Below are 23,615 nucleotides of genomic sequence, written 5' to 3'. Positions count from 1 at the left end.
TATTCCACCAACAACATAGGAGTATATTGTAGACCTACTCTTTTTTTACTCCACTGATTATTTGACCGCTGTACTAATACTAATACATATTTAGATTATCATTACAAAACACACATTAACTGATAGATTATGATGTATTATTACAGGTTAAGCTAGCACTAATAATTAAGATCAGCCCGCCTTTAACAGCTGAAATATCAAAGTCACTCATTATAATCCTATTGTAAAATTACCAATTTCCCATTAGTTATTTCATGTTTGGTAGCCTTCCACGAATACATTTTGAGACCAATAGTTGTGTCAAGTACCACACATACTTGCATGTGTGAGTAAAATGTTTACTTTACACAGTATATAAACATGCTTGAGTAAGTCTTGCAGAAAGCAGAACTTTCACTTGTAGCCTAGCCTCGGAAACCCAGACTTTTACTTGTAGCCTCAGAGGCTATTTCCACATTGTGGTATTGGTGTTTTTACTTTAAACAACAGAGTAGCAAGCTAATTATTCCACCACTGCATGCAATACATCCACTAGTCTTCTACAATACCTCTCATGCAGTGGTTCTCAAAGTGGATTCCAGGGGACTCTGTGAGTTCCTTTATGGGGGTCTAAATGGACCCATACAAGTCTGTAACTCTGACAGTGTACAAATGGAACCAAATGAACCCTTTAAGGTCCATTTGGTTCCATGTGTACACTGTCAAAGTTAAGGGGAGACCTTGAAATGTAACAGTTTGAGAAACACCGTTCTAATGCACCTGTGGCTGCAGTGTGTGTTGACTTAACGGTCAACTCCCGAACTGATATGATATCACACAGAAGTTATAGAGAACCAAAGCATCATGAAGTTGACAGGACAGACTACATAATAGGCTGAAAACATAATAATAGCTGCATGCATGTATTACAGTAGGCTATTAGGCTACTCACATCAGTCTGAAGTCCTGATGAACTCGTGTCGCTTCAGCCTGTGGTCCCACAAAACACAACACAACACACAGCAGCTGCTTCAATGACACGCACTATGAGCTGCTCTGTCTGTCTGAGAGAGAGAGAGAGAGAGAGAGAGAGAGAGAGAGAGAGAGAGAGAGAGAGAGAGAGAGTGAGAGTGAGTGAGTGAGTGAGTGAGTGTGGGAGGAGGCTACCTTATTCCTGCTTGGGTTTACATCACATTTGGTGACCTGTTTAAGTTTGTGACATAGGTTGATGTTTGTAGGCCTATTCAAATGTCACTTGAGTAAAAAAAGTACAAAAGTAATGCTATTTGCATTGATTAATATAGGTTTACTGTAAAGTAAACACACTCATTATGCAGAAAGGCCAATTTGTTCATCACTTTAAGCTGGTGTAAAGGTTTCTTAGGCTTTATGTGGTGCTGCTGGTGTTTTAATCTATAATAGGATCAATCCACTAGCCTACATAATGAGTTAATGTGTGTCTAATAGCCTAGGACTATCTATTGTAGTATGACCACCTGGGTGTGACAGCGTTTCTTTGTATTTCTGTTTCTCTGCAGCCTTAGGCTATGTGGTTTGGAAGACAGATTTCGAAATGGATAAGTAACTTCTTTCAGCGTAACACTGTCCTCTCTCGATCCGCCCCGCTGTGGAGGGGTGGGGGGGCTTATTGTCTCCTCACCCCAGCACAAAGACCTGTTGGACGGGTTTGGTAATAGCCTGCGGAGATGAAGGCTTTTTATCAGACAAACTCCTCATGCAGAACTAATCATAGTACTGTAGTCTGCAGTGCAGTTAGCTTGCTGCACACACACGCACGCGCGCGCGCGCGCGCGCACACACACACACACACACACACACACACACACACACACACACACACACACACACTCTCTCTCTCTCTCTCTCTCTCTCTCTCTCTCTCTCTCTCTCTCTCTCTTCTGGTAAAACGTTCTACAAACATTTACATTTGTATGTTTTAATTGAAGTTTGGCTTATTCAATTTGTATTCTAAACTATTCTAATAACGTGTTAAATAAACGACCCTGCCTTTCTATAAGAGTTAATTAGCCTACATGATAATAATAATCAATAATAATAAACCTAATAATAATAATAGACAGTAAAGCTTGATTTATATCACTAGCAGCACCTTTCAAAACAAACAAGTGCTTCACAGAGAATCAAAATACACATGACACATCTGAATTTACACAAGAAATAGAGCAACAAACAAAGAACTATATATATAGGTCCACTACTATTCATAGTGCTCATAGCTGTTGTTCACACAATACTCCACAATAGGATACACATTTTATTTAATCTATTCTTATTTGATAGGCCTACCTTGTTTTATGTAAACAAACTGGTTATTAGGTACAGTCATGTATTGGCAGACTACAACTGAAATGTATGTATATTCATTTCCACTACTTTAACTACATTGGAGTTACCATATTACTGTTAGCCCATAGTGGTTGTATCTGTGTTAAATAAATGCATTTCAGTTAGACTGGTTTTGTAATGGGTGCAGGTGAAATATAATATTTTGTGAAAAGTTCAGAAACTCAGTTTGTGAACATATTAGAGATCCAATATCATCTACTGCCATCTAGTGCTTGAGCTACAAAGTACACGTTCAGTTCCTTGGTCAGTTCAAAGGGTCACTGTCAGTGACATCTATACTATAATTTTGCGGGTCAGTCAGTAGGAGGTCAGTCACTCAGTCAGTCAGTAAATGCTTTTCCACTACAAACCACCCACCAACAGGGGGTGGTGACGTGCGAACTGAAGTCTAACACACACCAATCTCACAGTTAGGAATGTTGCAGTGTCTCTCTCTCTCTCTCTCTCGCTCTCTCTCTCATATATGTGGTTTGCCTGCATGCACGGGTCACTAATGCACCGGGTGCATTTGATGTGTGTCTTATCTTCCGACGGGTATGGCAAGCGCATACATCCCCATACTTCTATTCACCTAATTTAGCTGTTACATTATTTGTATCCATCAAAAAATATACACTCCTCCATGGGTTGCTCCTTACATTATGATGCTCCCACATATTCTCACACACGCACCAGTTACAGTTAATTTCTCCATAACCCACACTCTACACATATATTGGAGCACATATCTTCAAACGGGTAAGGTCTAGTAACATTAATGTCCAATCATGTGTGAATTTATAGTTCCAGTGTGTGTGTGTGTGTGTGTGTGTGTGTGTGTGTGTGTGTGTGTGTGTGTGTGTGTGTGTGTGTGTGTGTGTGTGTGTGTGTGTGTACACAGTATCTCACAAACGTGAGTACGGCCCCTCTCATTTCTGCAAATAGCCTATTTAACTATATCTTTTCATGGGACAAAACTGAAGAAATGACACATACAATGTAACATAGTCAGTGTACAGCTTGTATCGTAATTATTATTGTCCCCTCAAAATAACTCATCACACAATGTCTAAACCACTGGCAACAAGAGTTAATAAACCCCCAAGTGAAAATGTCCAAAAAGTGTCAGTAGTTTTTGTGGCCACCATTACCTTGCAGCACTGAATTAGGGTGTAGAGCAGGGGTTCCCAATCCTTTTTGGCTCAGGGCACCCCTATAAATATATATATATATTTTCATCCGAGGCACCCCTACATTATATTCATAATTTTCACTCTCATCACCTACATAGGCTATGTATGGCATATTTTAGCGATTATGTTGCGAGAAAAACGTTGAGATAATAGCCATTTTGATTAGAACTGGCTGAAAATAACTTTATTCTTCAAGTTTAAAATGATACTAAATATATTTTAAGTGTCCAAATAAATTCCAAATATTATCAAATTATCTCGTGGCACCCCTGGACTGCCGTCGCGGCACCCCAGGGTGCCCCGTCACCCACTTTGAAAACCCCTGGTGTAGAGTTCACCAGAGCTTCACAGGTGGCCACTGGAATCCTCTTCCACTCCTCCATAATAATATCTCAAATTTATATAGCGCTTTTCTAAGTACCCAAAGACGCTTTACATGGGGCAAAAAAAACAAAACAAAATAAACAACTTTATTAAGAATGATAAACACTAAGACTAATAAAAACAATCAAAAACAATTAAACAAAGGTAGATTAGCTGGGGAAAGCAATATGAAAGAGGTGGGTTTTGAGGCCGGTTTTGAAGGTTTGAATGGTGGGGGCGTCTCTGAGGGTTTTGGGGAGTGCGTTCCAGAGGGTTGGGGCAGCAAAAGCAAAAGCTCTGTCGCCCCAGGTACGTTTTTTGGTGGTGGGGACAATAAGGAGGTTAGCGTCAGCAGACCTGAGGGAGCGGGATGGGGTATAGGGTTCCAGGAGATCACGGAGGTATGGAGGAGCGAGGTGGTTTAGAGCTTTGTAGGTGTTTAGGAGTACTTTGAAGTGGATTCTGTGTTTGACTGGGAGCCAATGAAGGTCACGGAGGACAGGTGTAATATGTTCACTTGAGCGGGTACTGGTGAGCAGGCGGGCAGCAGAGTTCTGGACACCATGACCACATCACAGAACTTGTGGATGTTAGAGACATTGCACTCCTCCACCTTCCATTTGAGGATGCCCCACAGATGCTCAATAGGGTTTAGGTCTGTACTGGGGACATGCTTGACCAGTCCATCACCTTTACCCTCAGCTTCTTTAGCAAGGCAGCGGTCATCTTGGAGGTGTGTTTGGGGTCGTTATCTGCGGTCTGCAGCCAGGGGTGGGCTGGCCATCTGGCATACAGGGCATTTAGGTTAGGGGGCTGGGGGGGCTGGTGGCAAAAAAAAAAAAAAAAAAAAAAAAAATATATATATATATATATATATATCTGTAAAAATATCAGTCAAAAATATCGGTCAAAATACTTTTATAATGAGAGTGGTATCGTCCTAATTCTGCCCTGCAAGCATTGTTTGTTGGTTGTTTTCCGTTGGGTGTGGAGTATAGATTTGCAGAGTCTCAGTTTGGTGTCTGTGTCCTGCTCTAGTATATAACATACAGTAGCCCAATTCTCAGATCAATATGCATATTTTCGACTCATTAGCTAACTAGCCAAAGTTCTGACACATTTTGGCACTAATCATGTTGGTGGTGAGAACTGTACGCTAACTTCTACAATTTAGGGATTGTATAGTGGTGTAGTTATCATTTATGTTGTCTGTAAAAGTTGTGGTATTAAATGCTTGTGTATTTATGTGCCGCCCTCAACCGGTAGAGTATCTTCGCGCGCTTGTTATGGGGTGCTGGTCTGGCCAAGATGCCAGGGCTGAATTTTAGTCCCAGTCCGTCCCTGTCTGCAGCCCAGTTTCCGAAGGGAAGGGATCATGCTCTGCTTCAGTATGTCACAGTACATGTTGTCATTCATGGTTCCCTCATTGAACTGTAGCTTGGGAGCGTTTACCCTGTGGCTTCCCCGTTCCCAGTGCTGGCAGCACTCATACAGCTCCAGACCATAACACTCCCACCACCATGCTTGACTGTAGGCAAGACCATTTATTGTCCCTGAATTAAATACAGTGGGCTTTCAACGTAAAAAAGACAGTAAAATGAGATGAGATGTTCCTTTTAGGCAGAGTGTTAACTGTGCTTGTACTGTAATACATTTCAATTGTATTGACTATACTTGTACTGTTCTCCATGTTTGTCTAATAATAATAATAATAATAATAATCAATCAATCAATCAATCAAGACACACTTGTCTTTGTACTCAGATAGTGTCTAGCGTGTGTGGCGGCAACCAGGTGAGGAGTACAAAGGGTTTTTTCACGCTTTCTGCCGGAAGTGTACAACTTAGCCTTTTTGTCACATATATACTTGACAACAGGAAGGAACTGGCTATAAGGTATCTGGTATGCATATAGGGGAAAGGTTGCATCCTCTTCATAAACCACAGACCGAGTCAAGACACCAAACCTCTCATCAGTTCTCATACTTGCTGTCAATGCCAAGGTCAACACTTCGTTCTAGCACACAATGGAAGAGCTCATGGTCTCCAACAGCTCCCATCTCTTCACATCACCAACCTCACCGTCCAGCCCAGTGGGACTGACCCCAAGCCCAGCTGAACTGGCCGCAGCGGTTCTTTTAGGCATGTGTTTTGTCCTGGGTGTTCCTGGGAATGTGGCTGTGCTGGTGGCTCTGCTACGCAAGCTGGAGAGAAACAACTTCACTCAGCTCTTGATGCTGAACTTGGCTTGCTGTGACCTGGTTAGTCTGATCACCTTGCCTGGCTGGCTTGTTGAAACGCTAAGACAACAGGAGCTAAACTACCCCGTTTGCAAGTTCATGGCTTTCCTGGTCTACTGCAGCCTCTATTCCAACATTTACACCATAACCCTGACGAGCATCCAGCGCTTTGTGAATGTACTTCATCGCCACAGGTGGGCACAGATAGGTCAAAAGGGCGAGAGGGCTCTGATAGTGGGACTGTGGGTTGTGTCTTTCTTAATGACTTGGCCTTCAATCATCCCCACTGGAAGGATGAAAGATGGACACTTTGTCTGCAGCAGACCACCCAGAATGGAAGGACAGACCCTGGCTGCTGCAGTGCTTGAGCTATTGTTGGGTTTCATTGTGCCTTTCTCTGTCATGGCGTCTTTCTACGTCTGCCTTTACCGGAAGGTGAAAGAGACAGCTCTGTCCAGCAACAAGCGAACAAGCCAGCTCATCTCCAGGATCATCATAACCTTCCTTGTGCTCTGGGTTCCATCACACATTGTGGGCATCGTGGGAATAGTTGGAGCTTCACTTCGTACGTCACAACCTGATGTAGCGTATAAACTGGAATGCTTCACGGATGATTCTGCGGTGAGAATGGTTCACGTTTTCCCCTTGTTCAGCTCAGTCATAGACCCATTTCTCTATGCCTTTTCGTTTCGGAACATTTTGCCAAAGAATAAAGAGAGAGAGACTGAAGATGCTGTTGTGCAAACTAACAGTTTTGTATGATATTATGTGCAATCCAAGCAATCGCCCAGAATTCTGTCCTGTTTGTTTGAAACCAGAGTGTTGGTTAGTTATCCTATACATGCATTATGGCTGTTATAGTTTTTGTTTTGCCATGTACAGTATTGTAAATTGATAAACAAGTACTTGCAACAACATTGTTGAATTAAAGCATTCCTAGGAATGGAATGATATTTTTATACAATCTCTTCCTGCGTGATTTTTTTTATATTTGTCTTTATTGATAGCACAGTAGACAGGAATCAGGGAGAGAGACAGGGAGTGACATGCAGCAAAGGTCATGAGGATCGGGACTCAAACCCACAACACGCTGTCAGGCATCAGTGCCTATTTGGTACGTGCCTGGACCGCTAGGCCAGGGAGCACCCCATAAAGTTTTTTTTATTATTATTATTATTTATTTTATTGGTAAATGTAACAGCCGTTTGTGTGGAATTCAGATATACACTTAAGGCGTGGCTTCTTCTTTGAAAGAAAACCCAGTCTATTTATCTTTAAAGCACCAAATAAAATAATTTGTCTTTTTGGAAGTTTAAAAGCTTCGATTTATTTGCTCAGTTCATAGTGGGATTACACTATGAACCACCGCCCAAGTGTATTTAAAAATATAAAAAACATATAGGAAGGTCCAGACAGACATGAAGTCTGTCTGGTCAGATTTACCAATCCCTAAATTTAGGTTTGTTCTAAACTAATTCAAAATTTAGATTAAAACAGAGGAGTTTCCATTTAGAGTTAGCCTTAGTTACAGGCTAGTCTAAATGTGGTATCTCACTGATCAGAAATACAGGATGTACGTCACTTACGCAGCGTTTCTCTGAACTGGGAACTCAGAAATGGGAATAGACACCTATACACAGATAACTGTATCATGTCACATAAACAGGAAATGCAAAACCACAAAGAGCCTCTGCCTGTTGAAAAACGTTCAAATGCACCTCAGCAGTCATTTCAACCAGTCAATATCATTCTTTCTTCAGGAGGAAAATCAAGTGACAATATAATTTTAAGACTATATCCTAAAGTGAGTTATTCAACATAAATTACCGTCTAAATCCAAACCAACCCATGTCAGTCACAGTCAGTCCCATCCGACTGCATTTAAGCCCAGGCAAAAGTCTCTTCCCTGTCTTCTCTTGTCCACTTGTCCTTCATAACCATGAAGGACAAGCATGTTTGTCTAGACTTACTGTCTTCTTTTTGGTTTTTCTTTACATATCTACTGTGCATAGTACTGTGTTCTATTTGTCTGTCATTCAATGTTATATGAGATACTTCAATGGTTTCCAGTGGAAATAAGCTTAGTCTTTTCATGGATCTCCTTTTAGTAGACCTTGTACCAGTGAACTGTACCGTCATGAAACTGTACCTTTTCCTATGCAAACATCTAATAAAGTCTTCAATCAATCAATCAATCAATCAATCAATCAATCAATCAATCAATCAATCAAAGACCCATGCACCACAAAGGTGACGAAAGTCTCACAGCGCTCTCCCAGGCCACATCCTGCGACCTTTCGGGAGAGATTTCAGATTTTTATTGAAGGGATCGCAGCCCCTTGAGATGCCGCATCTCATTTTCAAGAGGGACCCATAAAAACATGAAACACAAAAGAACATGAACAGCAGACATAAATACTCACAAGACAAGAATACAAATGGGTGGGTGACGTGACGTAGCGTTTTCGCTGTCCTCGGTGTCAAACATGTATAAATAAAAAATATATTTGTCAAAAACCTTCTGAATATTGTGCAGGACATTAAGCTTTATGTGAACTTACTCAAGATTAAAACATTTCATTCCTCATTTCTTCAGAATCTTCAACCAAACATGGTAAATGTCATCTGGTGTGACTGTCCCGACCTTGTTTCTCAAAGTGGGAACTTGAATAAAACTAAGAAAAAGAATTGCTAAAATTCATTTAAAAATGAATTTAGGCAAAAAAAAATGTCTATTTGTGAGCCTATATCTTTTCAAAGTCCAAGCATAATGTTTTCAGTCATTTCTGATCAAAAAGATTTTGTCCCCCAAACCAAAATCATCTGGTGTGACACTAGTTTGGAAAAATTAAACAGGCAATAATTTGGACACCTACTGGGCTAGAGAGGTCCTTCTTCTGTAAGGCTATTCAGCACTCCCAGCACAACTGCAAGACAGGTGTCTGAGGTGAGTTATGATTTTAACATTTTCATGAAATGCCATCTTGTTGAAACTTTGACAAGTGTGGCACTTCTGGATGTCATCTGGTGTGACACCTTTTTCATTAATAAAGCAAAAGTTATTTGAAACATTGGTCATAATTACATGTAAATCTAGGTTGTTTTGTTATAGCTAGCATGTTGTTAGCATGCTAATGTGTACCTGGTAGCCTCAAGGTAGTCCTAAATGCAGAAAACGTCATCTGGTGTGACACTTCGTCATCTGGTGTGACATATCTGCTTGTCACGCCAGATGACTTGATTGTCACACCAGATGATATATACTGTATTTTCCTACAGACATAACAATAAATAACAAGTCCCATGTTTCTTTTGTCCATTTAAAACATTTTAACATGTTTAAAACAACGTTTTAAACATTTTTACATAATTTAATTTAGCTTCATTCGGTGATACAGCAAATTCATCAGACAGAGCAGAAACCCCTTCACAGAAACCTAAACCTTATATTGTGGTAACACTTTATAATAACTATCCGTTATAAGCAGTTAATATAAGACACTTGACAACAGAAAATGGGTGGTACAGAAAATGTGATTTTATTATTTCCAAAATACACAAACATACTGTATAGTGATGAATGAATGGATATGGAGGAAGGGCATTTAAACAAAACCATAGCTGTTCTTATCCTTACTTGGATACAGCAAAACAAAAAAAAGAAGAAAAAAAAGTAGGACTACTAGTTATAGATTTAGCACAATTCAAATAAATTGATTAATTTGGACTCACTGATGTGTTCAACCAGAGGCTCAGTGCGATTGCAAGTCATCAGCTCAACTGGCTTCATCAGGTGAAGCAGTTCAGACACATCAAGGAGAGCATCCAACCCAATGAAATGGTCTTGCATATAGACTTTTCTGAGAACTATGCATGTAAACTAAACACAGAGATTCAGGCGTTTCATTTTGGTGGCAATAGGCAGCAGGCAACAGTGCATACCGGAGTTGCCTACTCAGTCAGTGGCTCCCAGTGCTATGCCACCATTTCACAGTCCTTACGCCATGATGAGCGTGCTGTGTGGGCACACATCAAGCCAGTTATTGATGATTTCCGAGGAAAACAAGACAATGCAATTGACACCCTGCATGTCCTCAGTGATGGGCCAGCAACCCAGTACCGGAATCGCACAAACTGCTTCCTCATGAGCAGCATTCCTTATACATGGGGATTCAAGAGGGTCACCTGGAACTTTTCAGAGCGTTCCCATGGAAAGGGCGCACCTGATGGTGTGGGAGGGGTGCTGAAGCGTAAGGCAGACATGTATGTCCTCGGAGGCAGTGACCTACAAACACAGAGGGATCTGTGTGAGTATTTACAGAAGTCCTCTGAAAAAGTCACTGTCATGAGGATCGAAGAAGAGAAGATATCCAACATGGATGAAATGGTCCCTCCATCAGTGCGTCCAGTGACTGGCATCAGCACTACGCACCAGGTTCTTTCTATCTTCCCGGGAAAGATAGTTTACAGAGACCTGAGTTGTTTCTGCCAGTTTCCTCAGATCTGCACCTGTCACAACCCACGGAAATTACAGTTCGACCAAGTCTCCAGGGCTGAGGTGCCAGGTGACAAGACAAGTGATGAGTAAGTATAACTAAATCATTCTCTTTGCCAATTTTATGATACCTGTAATTGTACCTGTTTAATGACAATAAAGTAACTTATGTCATCCATTCATTCCTTTCTTCCTTAACTAAGTGGTGGCCCATCTGCGGAACTGCCCCCTTCCCAGGTCAGCTGCAGGCCCAAAACAGCTTCCGGAGCTCAGTGAGTATAACATACTTGGCAAACTTGAGGACTTGCTAGTAATTACATTTTACTACTAAAAACAATCTACCTGACAAATAAATTACATTTAAATGTCTCCTCCTGAAGGTCTTCTACTCAGGTGCTGGACACAAGTGCATCTATTGGAGAGGCCCAAGCTGAGGATTCAGACACCTCCTCAGATGAATACACACAAGGACAGTTTGTCATAATCAAATATGAGGGAAAGCCATATGTGGGGCAGATTGTTACCATTAATAAGGAGGGGCTAGAGATAAACTGCATGAATCAACTTGGAAAAATGAAAAATGGTTTTGTCTGGCCAAAGGGGCGAGACTGCATTTTCTACAAAGAGCAGGAAGTTGTCTGTGGCATAGCAGAACCGCAACAGGGCAAACGGTTTGCTACCCTCACCAAATGTGACTGGCTGATGTACAATACAGTCTAAATGTCTAGATACCCTCACCAAATGTGACTGGCTGATGTACAATGCAGTCTAAATGTCTATTCTAATCTAATCTAATACTTTTGTACTTTCACTCACTGGACTGGACAATGAGGTAAGGTAGGACCCGAGACAAACATAGCGAAAATAGCTGATCTACAAGCTCTCAACGCATTGTGCTGCGAGAGCTTGTAGATCAGCTATTTTCGGAGTTGCACAACCCAGCACTCTTTAGCTAGTGGAGATGTGGTGTAACGACATGATTCGTAAATACATTTGTTCAACTCAAAATGCTGTGTTCAAGTTCAGGAGACTTCGGAAAAAAGTAATACACCTGAATGCTGAGTTGTTTCCAATAATTGGTGTTAATAAAATGTTGCCTTGGCTCCCAGTGTGGCTATGCACCTTATTGTCTCTTTAAGATCCTTCTGCCGTGGGCCGGCAGAAGACTTAGGTGTGCGTAGCATTCCTGTGCACATCCTCATCATCCATCTACTACTACAATTCTTTGTTATCCTATGTTAAGGCCCAACAATACTATCCTGTTCAGAAATATTAAGGCCATGTTATTTAATGTTAAAGCAATTTTACTGTTGCTGTTTTTCCTGGGTAATTGTTTAATCAATCAGTAAAGTTCAGTACTCACTAATAGGTAGGTTAAAACACAGTTTGCTTTGACACATGAAGATATGGTCATCTGGTGTGACACTAAGTCATCTGGTGTGACATTCCAAATAGTGAGAAATCATACCTTTATTAATGATGAAACCGAAAAAATGTGTATGGTTTACATAGAAAATAGTATCAGGAAGAGTCACAAATATTTGTGTAATTTTAAAGAAAGTTTTTGTCAGAATAAAATTAAAATATGTTGAAAGATCGACAACATGGGCCTCACACAGTGTTGATTATGAAAAAAATATACAGATTCAATTAATTTTCACAAAACTATAGTGGATCACAGGTTAGTTATGATAAAGGACTTTGATAAAGTGAGTAACTTAAGAAAGGTGTACTCCATTTTCATTTTATGAACAATTATTGTCATGTCACACCAGATGACGGTTTTAGGCACAAGTACAACAAACTGCTCAATAAAGTCTGATTCCAATAAAATATCTAAAAACAAAATGTGTTTCCATAAAGTTGAGAGTGAGTAGAACAAAAGTAAATAATTTTTATGCCTGCTATTTAAAGTTTTTTAAAAAACATGTTTTTTGGGGCGTCACGTCACTGACCCAAATACATTCTTACACAGATAGCTTGCTCACCCGCTCCCACCAAATCACCCACCACCACATCATCAGCTGATGAGCAATAGAAGAGGCACAGTACAAATACATCAGCGTGAGTGTCCATTCAAGTCAAATTAGAAATAAATACAAGTTGATTCAAGATGTGAATATAGGGAAGTCTTGAAAGGTGATACACCATGCATTTAAAACGTATTTATGTCATATTGTTTATGTCCCAAAAACGTTTTTCAAAGAGCCTCTCTCATTTTTGAATGGCTCTCAGAGCATTTCAGCTGCAGTACCACATTTGGCCTGAACTGCGCCACCCCCCCCAAAATCCTTTTGAAAAAAAAAAAAAAAAAAAAAGTTTTTTTTTTTTTAAATGTTTATTTTTATTTTTATGATGACGTCACAATCGGCAGATGACGTCACAATCGGCAGCAAATCTGGATAGCCTGACACAACGGTCAGAAATGGGACTTTGTGAGGATAGAAGGTGCTAGTGGGACCCCAAAAAAAGGTTTTAAAATAGGAAAAGTGAAATTTCATGGTGTATCACCTTTGAAGCGACCGAGGGATGACATGGATCTAAGAGATAGAGGAAGATCATTCCAATCAGATGGAGCTTTATAGCAGAAAGACCTTCGTCCAACCTCCTTAGTGATTTTTGGTAGATCAAAGTAAGGATATTGCAGGTGCCTAAGTGGATATGATGAAGTAGATTGAACCAAATACTGTTTCAGGTAAGAAGGGCAATTAAAGTGAATACATTTCAAAATAAAGAGAAGCCAATGCAATTTCCTTCTTGCTTTGGGCTGCAGCTAATTGAGCTGAGTTGTAGTCTACATGAGGCAGTGATGAGTTCCATATGGACACCTCAGGACAAACCTGCACAGACATTAAGAGGCTTAAGATGCGTATCTGTGGTGTTCTGATACAGAGGAAAATAACTAGTCATCCCCTTCACTGGGAGCATGTTCATGCATGAGTCCAGTTTCATGGTCAGTTACCGGAAGTTTCACGGTCACCCTCTCTCGATCTCCAGCAGCAAGGTCAGCACCAGCAGCGCAGAGATGAGAGCTGTTGTGATGTTTTGTTTTGATTGTGTTGTTTGTTCCAGTCTTGCTTTTGGCAATGTAAATGGAAAACGTCTCATGCCAATAAAGCCCCTTGGAGTGGAGATGAAATGGATTGACAGAGAGGGATAGGGAGAGGGATAGGGAGAGGGAGAGGGGGTTAGTTATTTCCCACCACTGGTTGGGAGGGAGTGTGAGTCTAGAGGAGGGAGGGAGAGAGGGAGGGGAGATCCTTTTTTTGGGTTATTTCGGTAGTCCGACATCCCATTAGTCTTACGTAGCCTCGTAAACCACTAACCTCCGGATCCAGAAGCGTTGGTGGTTTACGAGGCTAAGTCTGACGCGTGGTTAGGGTTTGGGTTAGGTTTACGGTAGGGTTAAGCACTGTCAGACTAATGATTTGTCGGAACAACGCTATGCACCTATCCTTTTTCACACAGTAAATGGTAAATGGTGCATTTATATTTATAACGCCTTTATCCAAGGCACTTGGATAGATTGTGCATCACATTCATCCATCCACTCTACGTATTTAGGCCTATTCATCCGTTCACACACACATTCATCCACCGGTGGCAGAGGAAACCATGCAAGGCACCAACCTGCTCACCGGGAGCAACTAGGGCTTCTGCATCTTGCTCAAGGACACTATGACACTAACTCTGGGGGAGCCCGGGATCGAACTGGGAACCTTCTGGTTGCCAAGCGGCCACTCTCTATTCCTGAGCCACTGCCGCCCAATGCTGGGAGCCGAGACTGAAACCTGATGGCATATCATTCACATACTGTAGATCTATAGGTTCTATAGATCTACAGTATCACACATCTAGGACAGAATCTACAGTTTAACACATCTACTGTACGATACAGCACGCACGCACTCAAGGCAAAGTACAAATGGGAATTATATATTACTAGCGGTTCGCGGGCCTTCGGCCCGCTCACATCTAGTTAAAAAAAAAGAAAAAAAAAGTTAAAAAAAATAATAATAATAATAATAATAAAATGGGGGGGAACTATTGTGGCGGAACTATTGTGCCGCAGCGCACGTTGCTGTTTAATTGTCCGCAAATCTTTCTTGTGTGGATCAGCTGCCTCTGAGATTGAGTGGGCTGGGCGTGGGCAGCGTGGGCTGGGTGGAGCGTAACCGTGACAACAGCTGCTTGCAGGCTGGTGCAGGCTTGTTGTATGGGCTGGTGTAGGGTTACAGATCCATGGGCTGGGCGGACGTTAAGATCCCCTGGACTGGGGGACGTTAGAGCCAATTGGAGTGCTGGTCTGTTGGTGACAAACAAATACCGCTGGCTGCAGTTTACAAATGTAATATAAGATTAGCATTGATTTAAGCCCATATAAACAGCACACAAGTTCATGGGCTTATAGCCTACAAACATTTTAAATGTGTAACTGGCTTCTATTTCAGTTGGTTTCAACCCATTTCATATCAAGATCCGTTTTTTATTTGGCATTTCAGCCACAGACCACCATTTGAGATTTAACCTCTCAGAAACAAAACTTAGAATATGTTGTTATCATTGGATAAGATTTTGTCCACAGTTCCATGCTGTATTGATGGTAGTAGCCTATCATATAGGAGAGATAACAGGCAAAACGTCAATCACATTCCCTAACTGTGTAGACTTCTTGTAAATTAAGTAGGCTAATGCAGATTTTTAACAATCATTTAACTCTTAATGAAACCAAAATGGACCCGCAAGAGCCCATTTGGTTTTGGTTTCATTTTACACTCTCAAGAGTTAAATATCCACAAGGGTCCATTTGGTTACCAACTCTCCATCATTTAGCCGGGGACCACCTGGAAACCCCTCAAGGACCACTGGTGGTCCACGGACCATGGGTTGAGAACCACTGTTGTATTCCATTGACCCCGCTACCTTCCAATGCAATGTGATTATTATTTGATCTATACTTTATTGATACCTTGTGTCTTTTATGTGAAGAAACAGATTAATATCAGTCAGGTACAGTCGGGTAGACCTATTGGTATGCTGCAACTTAAATTTATACATTTCTAATGCTTTAACAAAATTGGAGCATACAGCTAGCTAGCCCATAGTAGTTATCTGTGAAATAAATTCGACTAGTTTTGTAATGAGTGCAGGTGAAATATTCTATATTGTGAACAGTGAAAGAAACTCAGTTTGTGAGCATATATTCAATAGCCTCTACTGCCACCTAGTGCTTCTGCTTCAGATACAAGTTCAGTTCCTTACCAGTCAGTTCAAATAATTGAATAAAAAAGAGGACTCCTGCACATCCAAAAGAACATGTAGGAGATGCAGCCTAGGCAGCAGGCATGTAAACTGTAAAACAATAAGGATCTTCCATAAGCAAGGGACCACATTATTAGCACAATGCATTTCGCAGTGTCTTCTCAAGAAGATATATCCCTACAACATTCAACTACTTGTAAATAAAGCCCTCTTGATTCTTGATTCACCCCACTGGTGAGTGGTGAGGCAGCTTTCTGCATATAATTCACTGCAGCTTTGAGCAATAGGGGGTGAATCGCAAGTTTTGCTGTAGACTAAAAAGGTAGGTTTTTGTTTAGTTTACAGAATTAGTTTGGAGGACTTTTTCTTCTGTTCTTATTTTGCAGCATCATGCAGGATGCTACATTAGAAGTATTATTGACTTTGGTTGGACTATTGTAAATCTGAAGCTAGTACCGTAATAAAAATGGGTGGTGAAATGACTCTGTGAAATCCGGAGGATTCATGAAATGTCACAGCAAGGCTCATTATAGGCTAATAGGCCTTTAGAATCTCAGGTATGAGGGTATTTCATGATATTTGGCACAAACGTCCATGTGGACTCAAAGATGAACTGATTAGAATTAGGTCATCAAAGGTCATGGTCACTGAACTCACTGAAGTGGTATTTCTACTTTTCACATCAGGACTTTGACACTGCTCTAAGCAGTGGTTCTCAACCTGTGGGTCAGGGTCCCCACATGATTAGCTTAATGTGTAACATTGTTCTCTCACTCAACAGTAAAAAAACTAAACAAAAAAAACAACAGAGTTTAAGTGTATAGAGGGTATCTGCACATTTCTAAAGTGACAATATAAGGCCTTTTAAGACCTTTTTAATACCTCTAAAATGAAAGATTGGCCAAATTGGAATGTGTACTGATTTGTGTGAGTTTTGGACAAAATCTATTGGACCTATTATTGGACCAGAACCTATTATCTGAGGTGAAAGTTCCATTCTTGAGCATGTGCTAACCGCTCCAATACTTGACTTTGTTTGTATTTTTCCATGGGATCAAATACTGATAGTGTTTTTCCATTGTATCAAATACTGATGTCATATGTCCCCATGACCCCATGACCCCATCCTGTGACATCATCGTCATGTGGTTCTATGGTTCTATCATCATCAGCAGCAGCAGCAGCAGCAGCAGCACTGCTCACTTCTCACGACCCATGTGGGATTTTCCCCCCTCCCTCCCATATGGGGCTGTTAAGTATGACATCATTTTGTAGGCAGAGGAGAATTTCTGCCCTCAGTTTCTGTGAATCTTTTTACTATTTTTACTATTTACACATTTTTCTTCTCTTTGTTGTTGAAAGGAAAGTGTAAGAATTATACTTTAGTCGTTATTCTTGTCTCAGATCTGTTGAAATAGCGAGGGACAGAAAATGCTCTGGGGGCAGAGTTCTCCGAAAATAGCAGATCTACAAAACGTTCACAACATGATGCCTTTGTAGATTTTGTAATATTATTTTATTTTTATTTTTTTGATGTAGGCTAGGCCTACATCCTCCTTCAGGGTTATGGATATAATGGAGGAAGTGTAAAAAAAAAAAAAAAAGGAGAAAAAAATCAAACAACTTCATGGGTTCTGGAAAGTTACAGGTTATAGAAGGTACATTGTACATTGTACTCAGGACAAACTGTGCACCCTATAAAAACCATCATAAAGTTGTGGACATACTTAGACCCCTCCCACCCCTCTCTCTCTCTCCTCTGTTCATTTCTCCAACACTTCAGAAGGGTGACAGAGTACTCAGTACACAGAAGTGTGTATACAGAGAACCAAGCCTTCATCTTGGTGGCAGATTATCCACAACATGGAGAGGTAGGCCTACTTGATTTTTTAACTATTTTATATGAAAATGAAAAATGTATATGAAAAAACTATGGCTGCAACTATCGATTGTTGTCTTAATAGCTCTATAGATTACCCTCTTGAACCAGGTTTTTCATTTTAATATTTTAATATATCAACAAATTGAAGAATTATTTTGTTGTGCAATAATAGTGGAAATATTTTCCTAATAAAAACCTTTGCCTATAATGACCTGCCCGCAAAATGGGGATTGATTATTGATTATTTTATTAAATTGACTATCTTTTTTTTATGATTGATGTACCCCTCAATCTAATTACAACTATGTCTTTCAGCAGGCGCTGTTACCCGGAGTAATTTACAATAGTACAAGATCACCGCAGGCAGCATGGACCCCAGTCAACCAACAACAGGGTAAGCAATCAACAGGGACACATTTGTCCGTATACACAAACAAATGTGTCCGTCCGTGGCAAGATTTGTTTGTCCTTGTCCATGGCAAATTCTAGATTTTGATTTAATGTTCTTATTTTGATCATAAGACAGTCTCCACAGTTTCTTCAGAATAGGTTTGACACTGATTTACTGCGACCCTGGCACATTAGGAAGTAATAATTATTTTACTTTAGCCATTCAAAAATAGCCAATCTGCAATCTCACAAAGCATGTAGATCGGCTACAGTATTTAAAAATTAAACAATTTAAAACATTTTGAAAAAATCAAAATAATTTATAATTTATGACTATTTTAAAACATTTTCACCACAGACCACCTGTACAGGGGTCATCGCCATGTTGGCTTGTGGTGGACATTTTTGTCAAAATTCTATTTTTCCCACAGACATACAAAATGAGTAGACAATAATATTACCAGAAACACATAAAGATATAGCCCTGAATGTCTGTAACTGGTCTAGTCTGTAACTTTTATAGTTACGGGGGTCCTTGTAAATGAAACAATCTATAACTCCTAATGTGCCAGGGTCGCAGTAAGTTTGGGTTGGCTCATGGTAGCTGACATCTTAATGGGCCTGGTGTAGCTACAAGATACACTACACCATTAAGATACCCATGTACCGGTAGTCCGGTACCTGACAAAATACTTCCAAAACGTCAAGAAAAACACCAGAGGCAGCTCCACAAATCACGTCCAACACAGATTTGGCTCAAACAAAGGGTTAAATTAATTCTATGCCGCACATATGGAATGCCCTGCCGACGGCCTGAAAGGAGTGTAAATCCCTACCCTCATTTAAAACCGCAAATGACTGAAAAGTCACTTACAGGTGGCTGCAACCCGAAACTGGTAAAGAAAATACCAAGCCTATATCCTTCTCATGACCTTTCCACTGTAAATACCATTTATTTTTGATTTTGTTTTCCACCTGTCTTATGGTGATATTTCCTGTTCTGTGTTTTATTTGTCTGTCATTTAATGTTGTATTGAGTATAAGTTGAAAAAGGGACCCCAATTTAAAAAAAGCCCAAAAGCTTTCTTGTGGTGTTATTATAGTTGATCTTGTACCAGTGAACTGTACTGTCCTGTATTCCTATTCCTATGCAAACCAATAAGTCTTCAATCAATCAAACAAATTGCTATAACCACCTCACCTCGTTTTTCTTCTCCCAGATTAAATAACCGTTTAGAAGCCACACTCTTTCATTGGGGCACTTCTACCGCCCCACTTCACTTCTGAAGATGTGGAACATTCAATATTTGCTCCTAGATTGATTCCTTTGTCCTTTGTGTCGGCGACAGGGCTTTTAACTGAGCACGAAGCACTGTGTTTGTTTTATATTAACACCAGCACAGCCCTGCATTTGATTGATTGATCGATTGAATACTTTTTAGCAGGTCACATAGGAAAAGCACAAGACAGCACAGCTCAACAAAAGCGTAGTAGTGTTGTGTATTAGGCCTAGTGTTGTTATCGGTTAATGTCATTCGCTGTATGACACTTGGAAAGTGTGAACGCCCAACACAACTGATAATTATCAGCCAATGACATTGATTAATATATAACTGCTGTTCTTATCAGAGATTTCTCTAACGACTTCCTCACAGCCTTACAATCTACAAGTTGGGATTCTTTTTTTAAATAACATGGCAGAGGAGGTCAGTCGTCTATGACAGCATATATCTGTGTGTGTGTGTGTGTGTGTGTGTGTGTGTGTGTGTGTGTGTGTGTGTGTGTGTGTGCACGCGCACACGCATGTGTGTGCGCGCGCGTGTGTGTGTGCCCCACATATTGCCCAAACATGGAGTTTTTTGCCCAAATATGGAGATGACTTAGGTCATCAATATGACCGCCCTATCTCCCCGTTTTACTGGTATCCAATACTGACTGTACAGGGAAGCATCGCAGTTATTAGGCCCTCTCTTGTTTTTTTTTGCTGACACAATGCTGAGCGCTCAGTTAAAAGCCCTGTCGCCGACTCGCCGACACAAAGGACAAAGGAATTAATCTAGGACCAAATATTGAATGTTCCATATCTTTAGAAGTGAAGTGGGGCGGAAGAAGTTGCCCAATGTAAGAGTGTGACAGTTGTTATTCAATCTGGGAGAAGAGAGAGGAAAAAACAAGGCGAGGTGGTTACTGTGGTCAATGTAAAGTCTGTAAAGCATTTGTTCTTGAGTAGGCTGACAGGTGTGTGTGTGTGTGTGTGTGTGTGTGTGTGTGTGTGTGTGTGTGTGTGTGGGTGTGTGTGTGTGTGTGTGTGTGTGTGTGTGTGTGTGTGTGTGTGTGTGTGTGTGTGTGTGTGTGTGTGTGTGTGTGTGTGTGTGTGTGTGTGTGTGTGTGTGTGTGTTTCAATATCTAGTTGACTGGACACTAAATAACATCAATATACATTTTAATTATATTTGCTATTTCTTTGCTGTAAGCATATAGTTACTTAATATATTTTATAAGGAAATACTCCAGTATAATTCAAGTTAACATTTGACAGAGCACGTTTCACTTTGCGGACAATTTGACCAGGAGTATCTAGACTTTGACTCATGCAGCGGTTGAGTACTTTGTCAAGAACTGTAGATCAATAACCCTTTTAGTTTCACGTTGGTTCTCATGGTGTCAGGATTCATCATTTGTTTTATTAGACTGCACTGATCAAAGGTCAGACTTGTTTCAAAGAAAAGAGGTCGCACAACTCGTAGCCACGATGCAATCACTTTATTTTCATTTTACAGGTGAAACTGAAACAAGTCATAACTTCTGACCTATCATTAGAGGTGTGCACTCCTGTTCCATTGTTTGCCAGAAGTTATGACTTGCCTGTATATCTGGTCCTATGAATTACAGTTGAAAGTCCAATTTGTTAATTCTAGAGTGAGCTCTGCAGGCAGAGTGTTCTCTCCAGAATTTGAGATAATGTTCAAGGACCTTCACTGAGGCTATATAGAGCTGAAACATGTAAAATACTTGAAATTAGCCATGTAGCTACACTACTTTGTCGGTAAAATGTATGTAATTATTAATTATTAATATCAATTAGCATTTTCACTTTCTCACCGTATATCTCTGATATATTTCTACCAAATTCATGCAGTTTTAACATAATTCAGCACTATGTGTTTCAAGTTTCAATTCAATTGTACAATGTGTGGCCCTTCACAAGCCCTAAAAAAACACCCCTGATCTAGTGTAACTAGTTCAATAAATCCATAAATGTTTCATGTTGGTTGTCATCATGGTATCAGGGTTGATCAGCAGGGAGCAGAGTCTCCTGTCCCCAGCTGTGTCTCCATGAAGAGTGACCGCTCCATGGGTCATCCTATTCGCTTCAAAGATGGACACCAGTCTACTGATCAGAGGTCAGAATTTAAACCAATCAGAAAACAACACATGATATAGTTTTATTTATTTATTTTTCTACCAAAAAAAAAAAAAAAAAAGGGGTCCTAACTGACAAATTAGCATACATTTTAGGCCCTACCCGGCCCAAAAACATTGGGTCTGGTATGGTCGGTTTCGTGAAGAATTTGAGAACTCTATCACAGAGTTAATGTAATACAATAATAATTAAATAAATAAAACATATTTTTCATTGAGCCTGAGGTCCGGCCCGACCCAACTAATTAGCATAGATTTTAGGCCCTACCCGGCCCGAAAACATTGGGTCGGGTAGGGTAGGTTCGGGTTCGGGCAGAATTTGAGAACTCTATTAAGTATCCCAAAATACAAATACTCAAGTAAACAATCCTTGTATCACTACGGTATATTTGATGTATGTACAAAAGAAGCTGCTACTCATATTATTGTACCACTTTTATTGCCTTAAATGCTTCAATTGAAAATCAAATAAACAAAGTTAATACAAATAAAATAAAATAAATACTCAAGTAAATTTACTTTGTTGCTGTCCACCACTGCCTCTACCCAGCTGTGTCTCCAAGAAGAAGAAGAAGAAGAAGAAGAGGGAGGGGAAGAGTGACCAGTCCAAAGATGGACACCACTCTACTGATCAGAGGTCAGAATTAGGGCAGCAACTATTTGGACCAACAGGGGTCCAAATTGACATTTACTGGGTCTGTAACTCTGAGAGTGTACACACGACACAAATTGGTTGGAATGTTAAGGGTCCATTTTGTGCCATTTGTACACTAGAGTTAAAGGCGTAGTTAAAGGAAGTGTAAGTGATATCTTTGTAGACAAATTGACTTCAAAGATGACTCTGTTAACCAGAAATTGTGTATCCTAATTTGAATATAAAGTGATTTAATATTTAGATGTGTACCATCTAGTGTAACTAGTTCAATAAATCAATAAATGTGTCATGTTGGTTGTCATGGTGTCAGGGTTGATCAGCAGGGAGCAGAGTCTCCTGTCCCCAGCTGTGTCTCCATGAAGAGTGACCGCTCCATGGGTCATCCTATTCGCTTCAAAGATGGACACCAGTCTACTGATGAGAGGTCAGAATGTGAAACAATCAGAAAACAACTAATTTAATTTTATTAATTGGTGGACAAAAAAATATATTTATTTATCCGAAAATATATTTACCTGTATGTTAGCAGGCCCTTTTGAAGCGGAGAAAGCAGCTTCCAAGGTGTGGCTTTGTGTGTCCCGTACCTGTCCCGTACGGGACACACAAGGTTTGATTTTTATTTTATTTTAGACTGCAATCCTCCAGTGACGATTCTAAACATTGAACGGCCCTCTATCTACTCCTCCAGGGTTGATCAGCAGAGAGCAGAGTCTCCTGTCCCCAGCTGTGTCTCCATGAAGAGTGACCGCTCTATGGGTCATCCTATTCGCTTCAAAGATGGACACCAGTCTACTGATGAGAGGTCAGAATGTGAAACAATCAGAATGTCTTCCTTACAACTAGTGCATCATCTTAAATGAGCCTGTTTCTGAATCAGGGGTTGAAGACACATCTAGGAAAATAAATCCTATTTAATTCAAATTCAATTTAATTAATTACTTCGTTTTGTTTTAGATATTGATTTCACATCTACTATTACTGTAACTACTGTACACACTTTAAACGTACAATCAGTGAACCATAAATAGATGAATCTCCAAGGCCCCCACCATTAACAAGGTCAATAGAGACATGATTTCAACTTGTACAGTAATTGATTGATTTGAACTCTTGAAACATGAAAACACAAATTAACAGAAATACTCATTGTTTGTGTGTGTTTGTGTAGGAATCAGGTTATGCTCATGAATTTGTCAATTGTTATATTTTGGACAAAATAACACAGAGTACGTTTGCAGATTTGTCAGGTTTACAGATACGTACTTCCATTGCAACTGTGAGCTTATAGTTCTGCTATTTTTTGTTGTTTTAGAAAAAAAGTATGTTAGGTCATAAGTTCTGCGTTCTGAGGCTTCTACAAAGTTTTC

At 40.2% G+C, this 23,615-nt stretch overlaps 1 protein-coding gene across 1 annotated transcript; it reads left to right on the top strand.

The window, feature by feature from the left end:
• Window positions 1–5,928: 5,928 nt before the first annotated feature.
• On the top strand, window positions 5,929–22,608 carry LOC308300171 (leukotriene B4 receptor 1-like; the record flags this gene model as incomplete). Its single annotated transcript, XM_080743974.1, has 3 exons — window positions 5,929–6,762; window positions 14,756–14,807; window positions 22,559–22,608. 3 exons carry the CDS (start codon window positions 5,929–5,931, stop codon window positions 22,606–22,608), a joined length of 936 nt encoding a protein of 311 aa, XP_080600100.1.
• Window positions 22,609–23,615: the final 1,007 nt, after the last annotated feature.

This window comes from Nannobrachium achirus, assembly GCF_963921795.1.
Source record: "Nannobrachium achirus genome assembly, chromosome: 2".
Lineage (NCBI taxonomy): Eukaryota > Metazoa > Chordata > Actinopteri > Myctophiformes > Myctophidae > Nannobrachium > Nannobrachium achirus.
The sequence above is the reverse complement of the archived record's forward strand: the minus strand, read 5'-3'. Positions and strand labels throughout refer to the sequence as shown.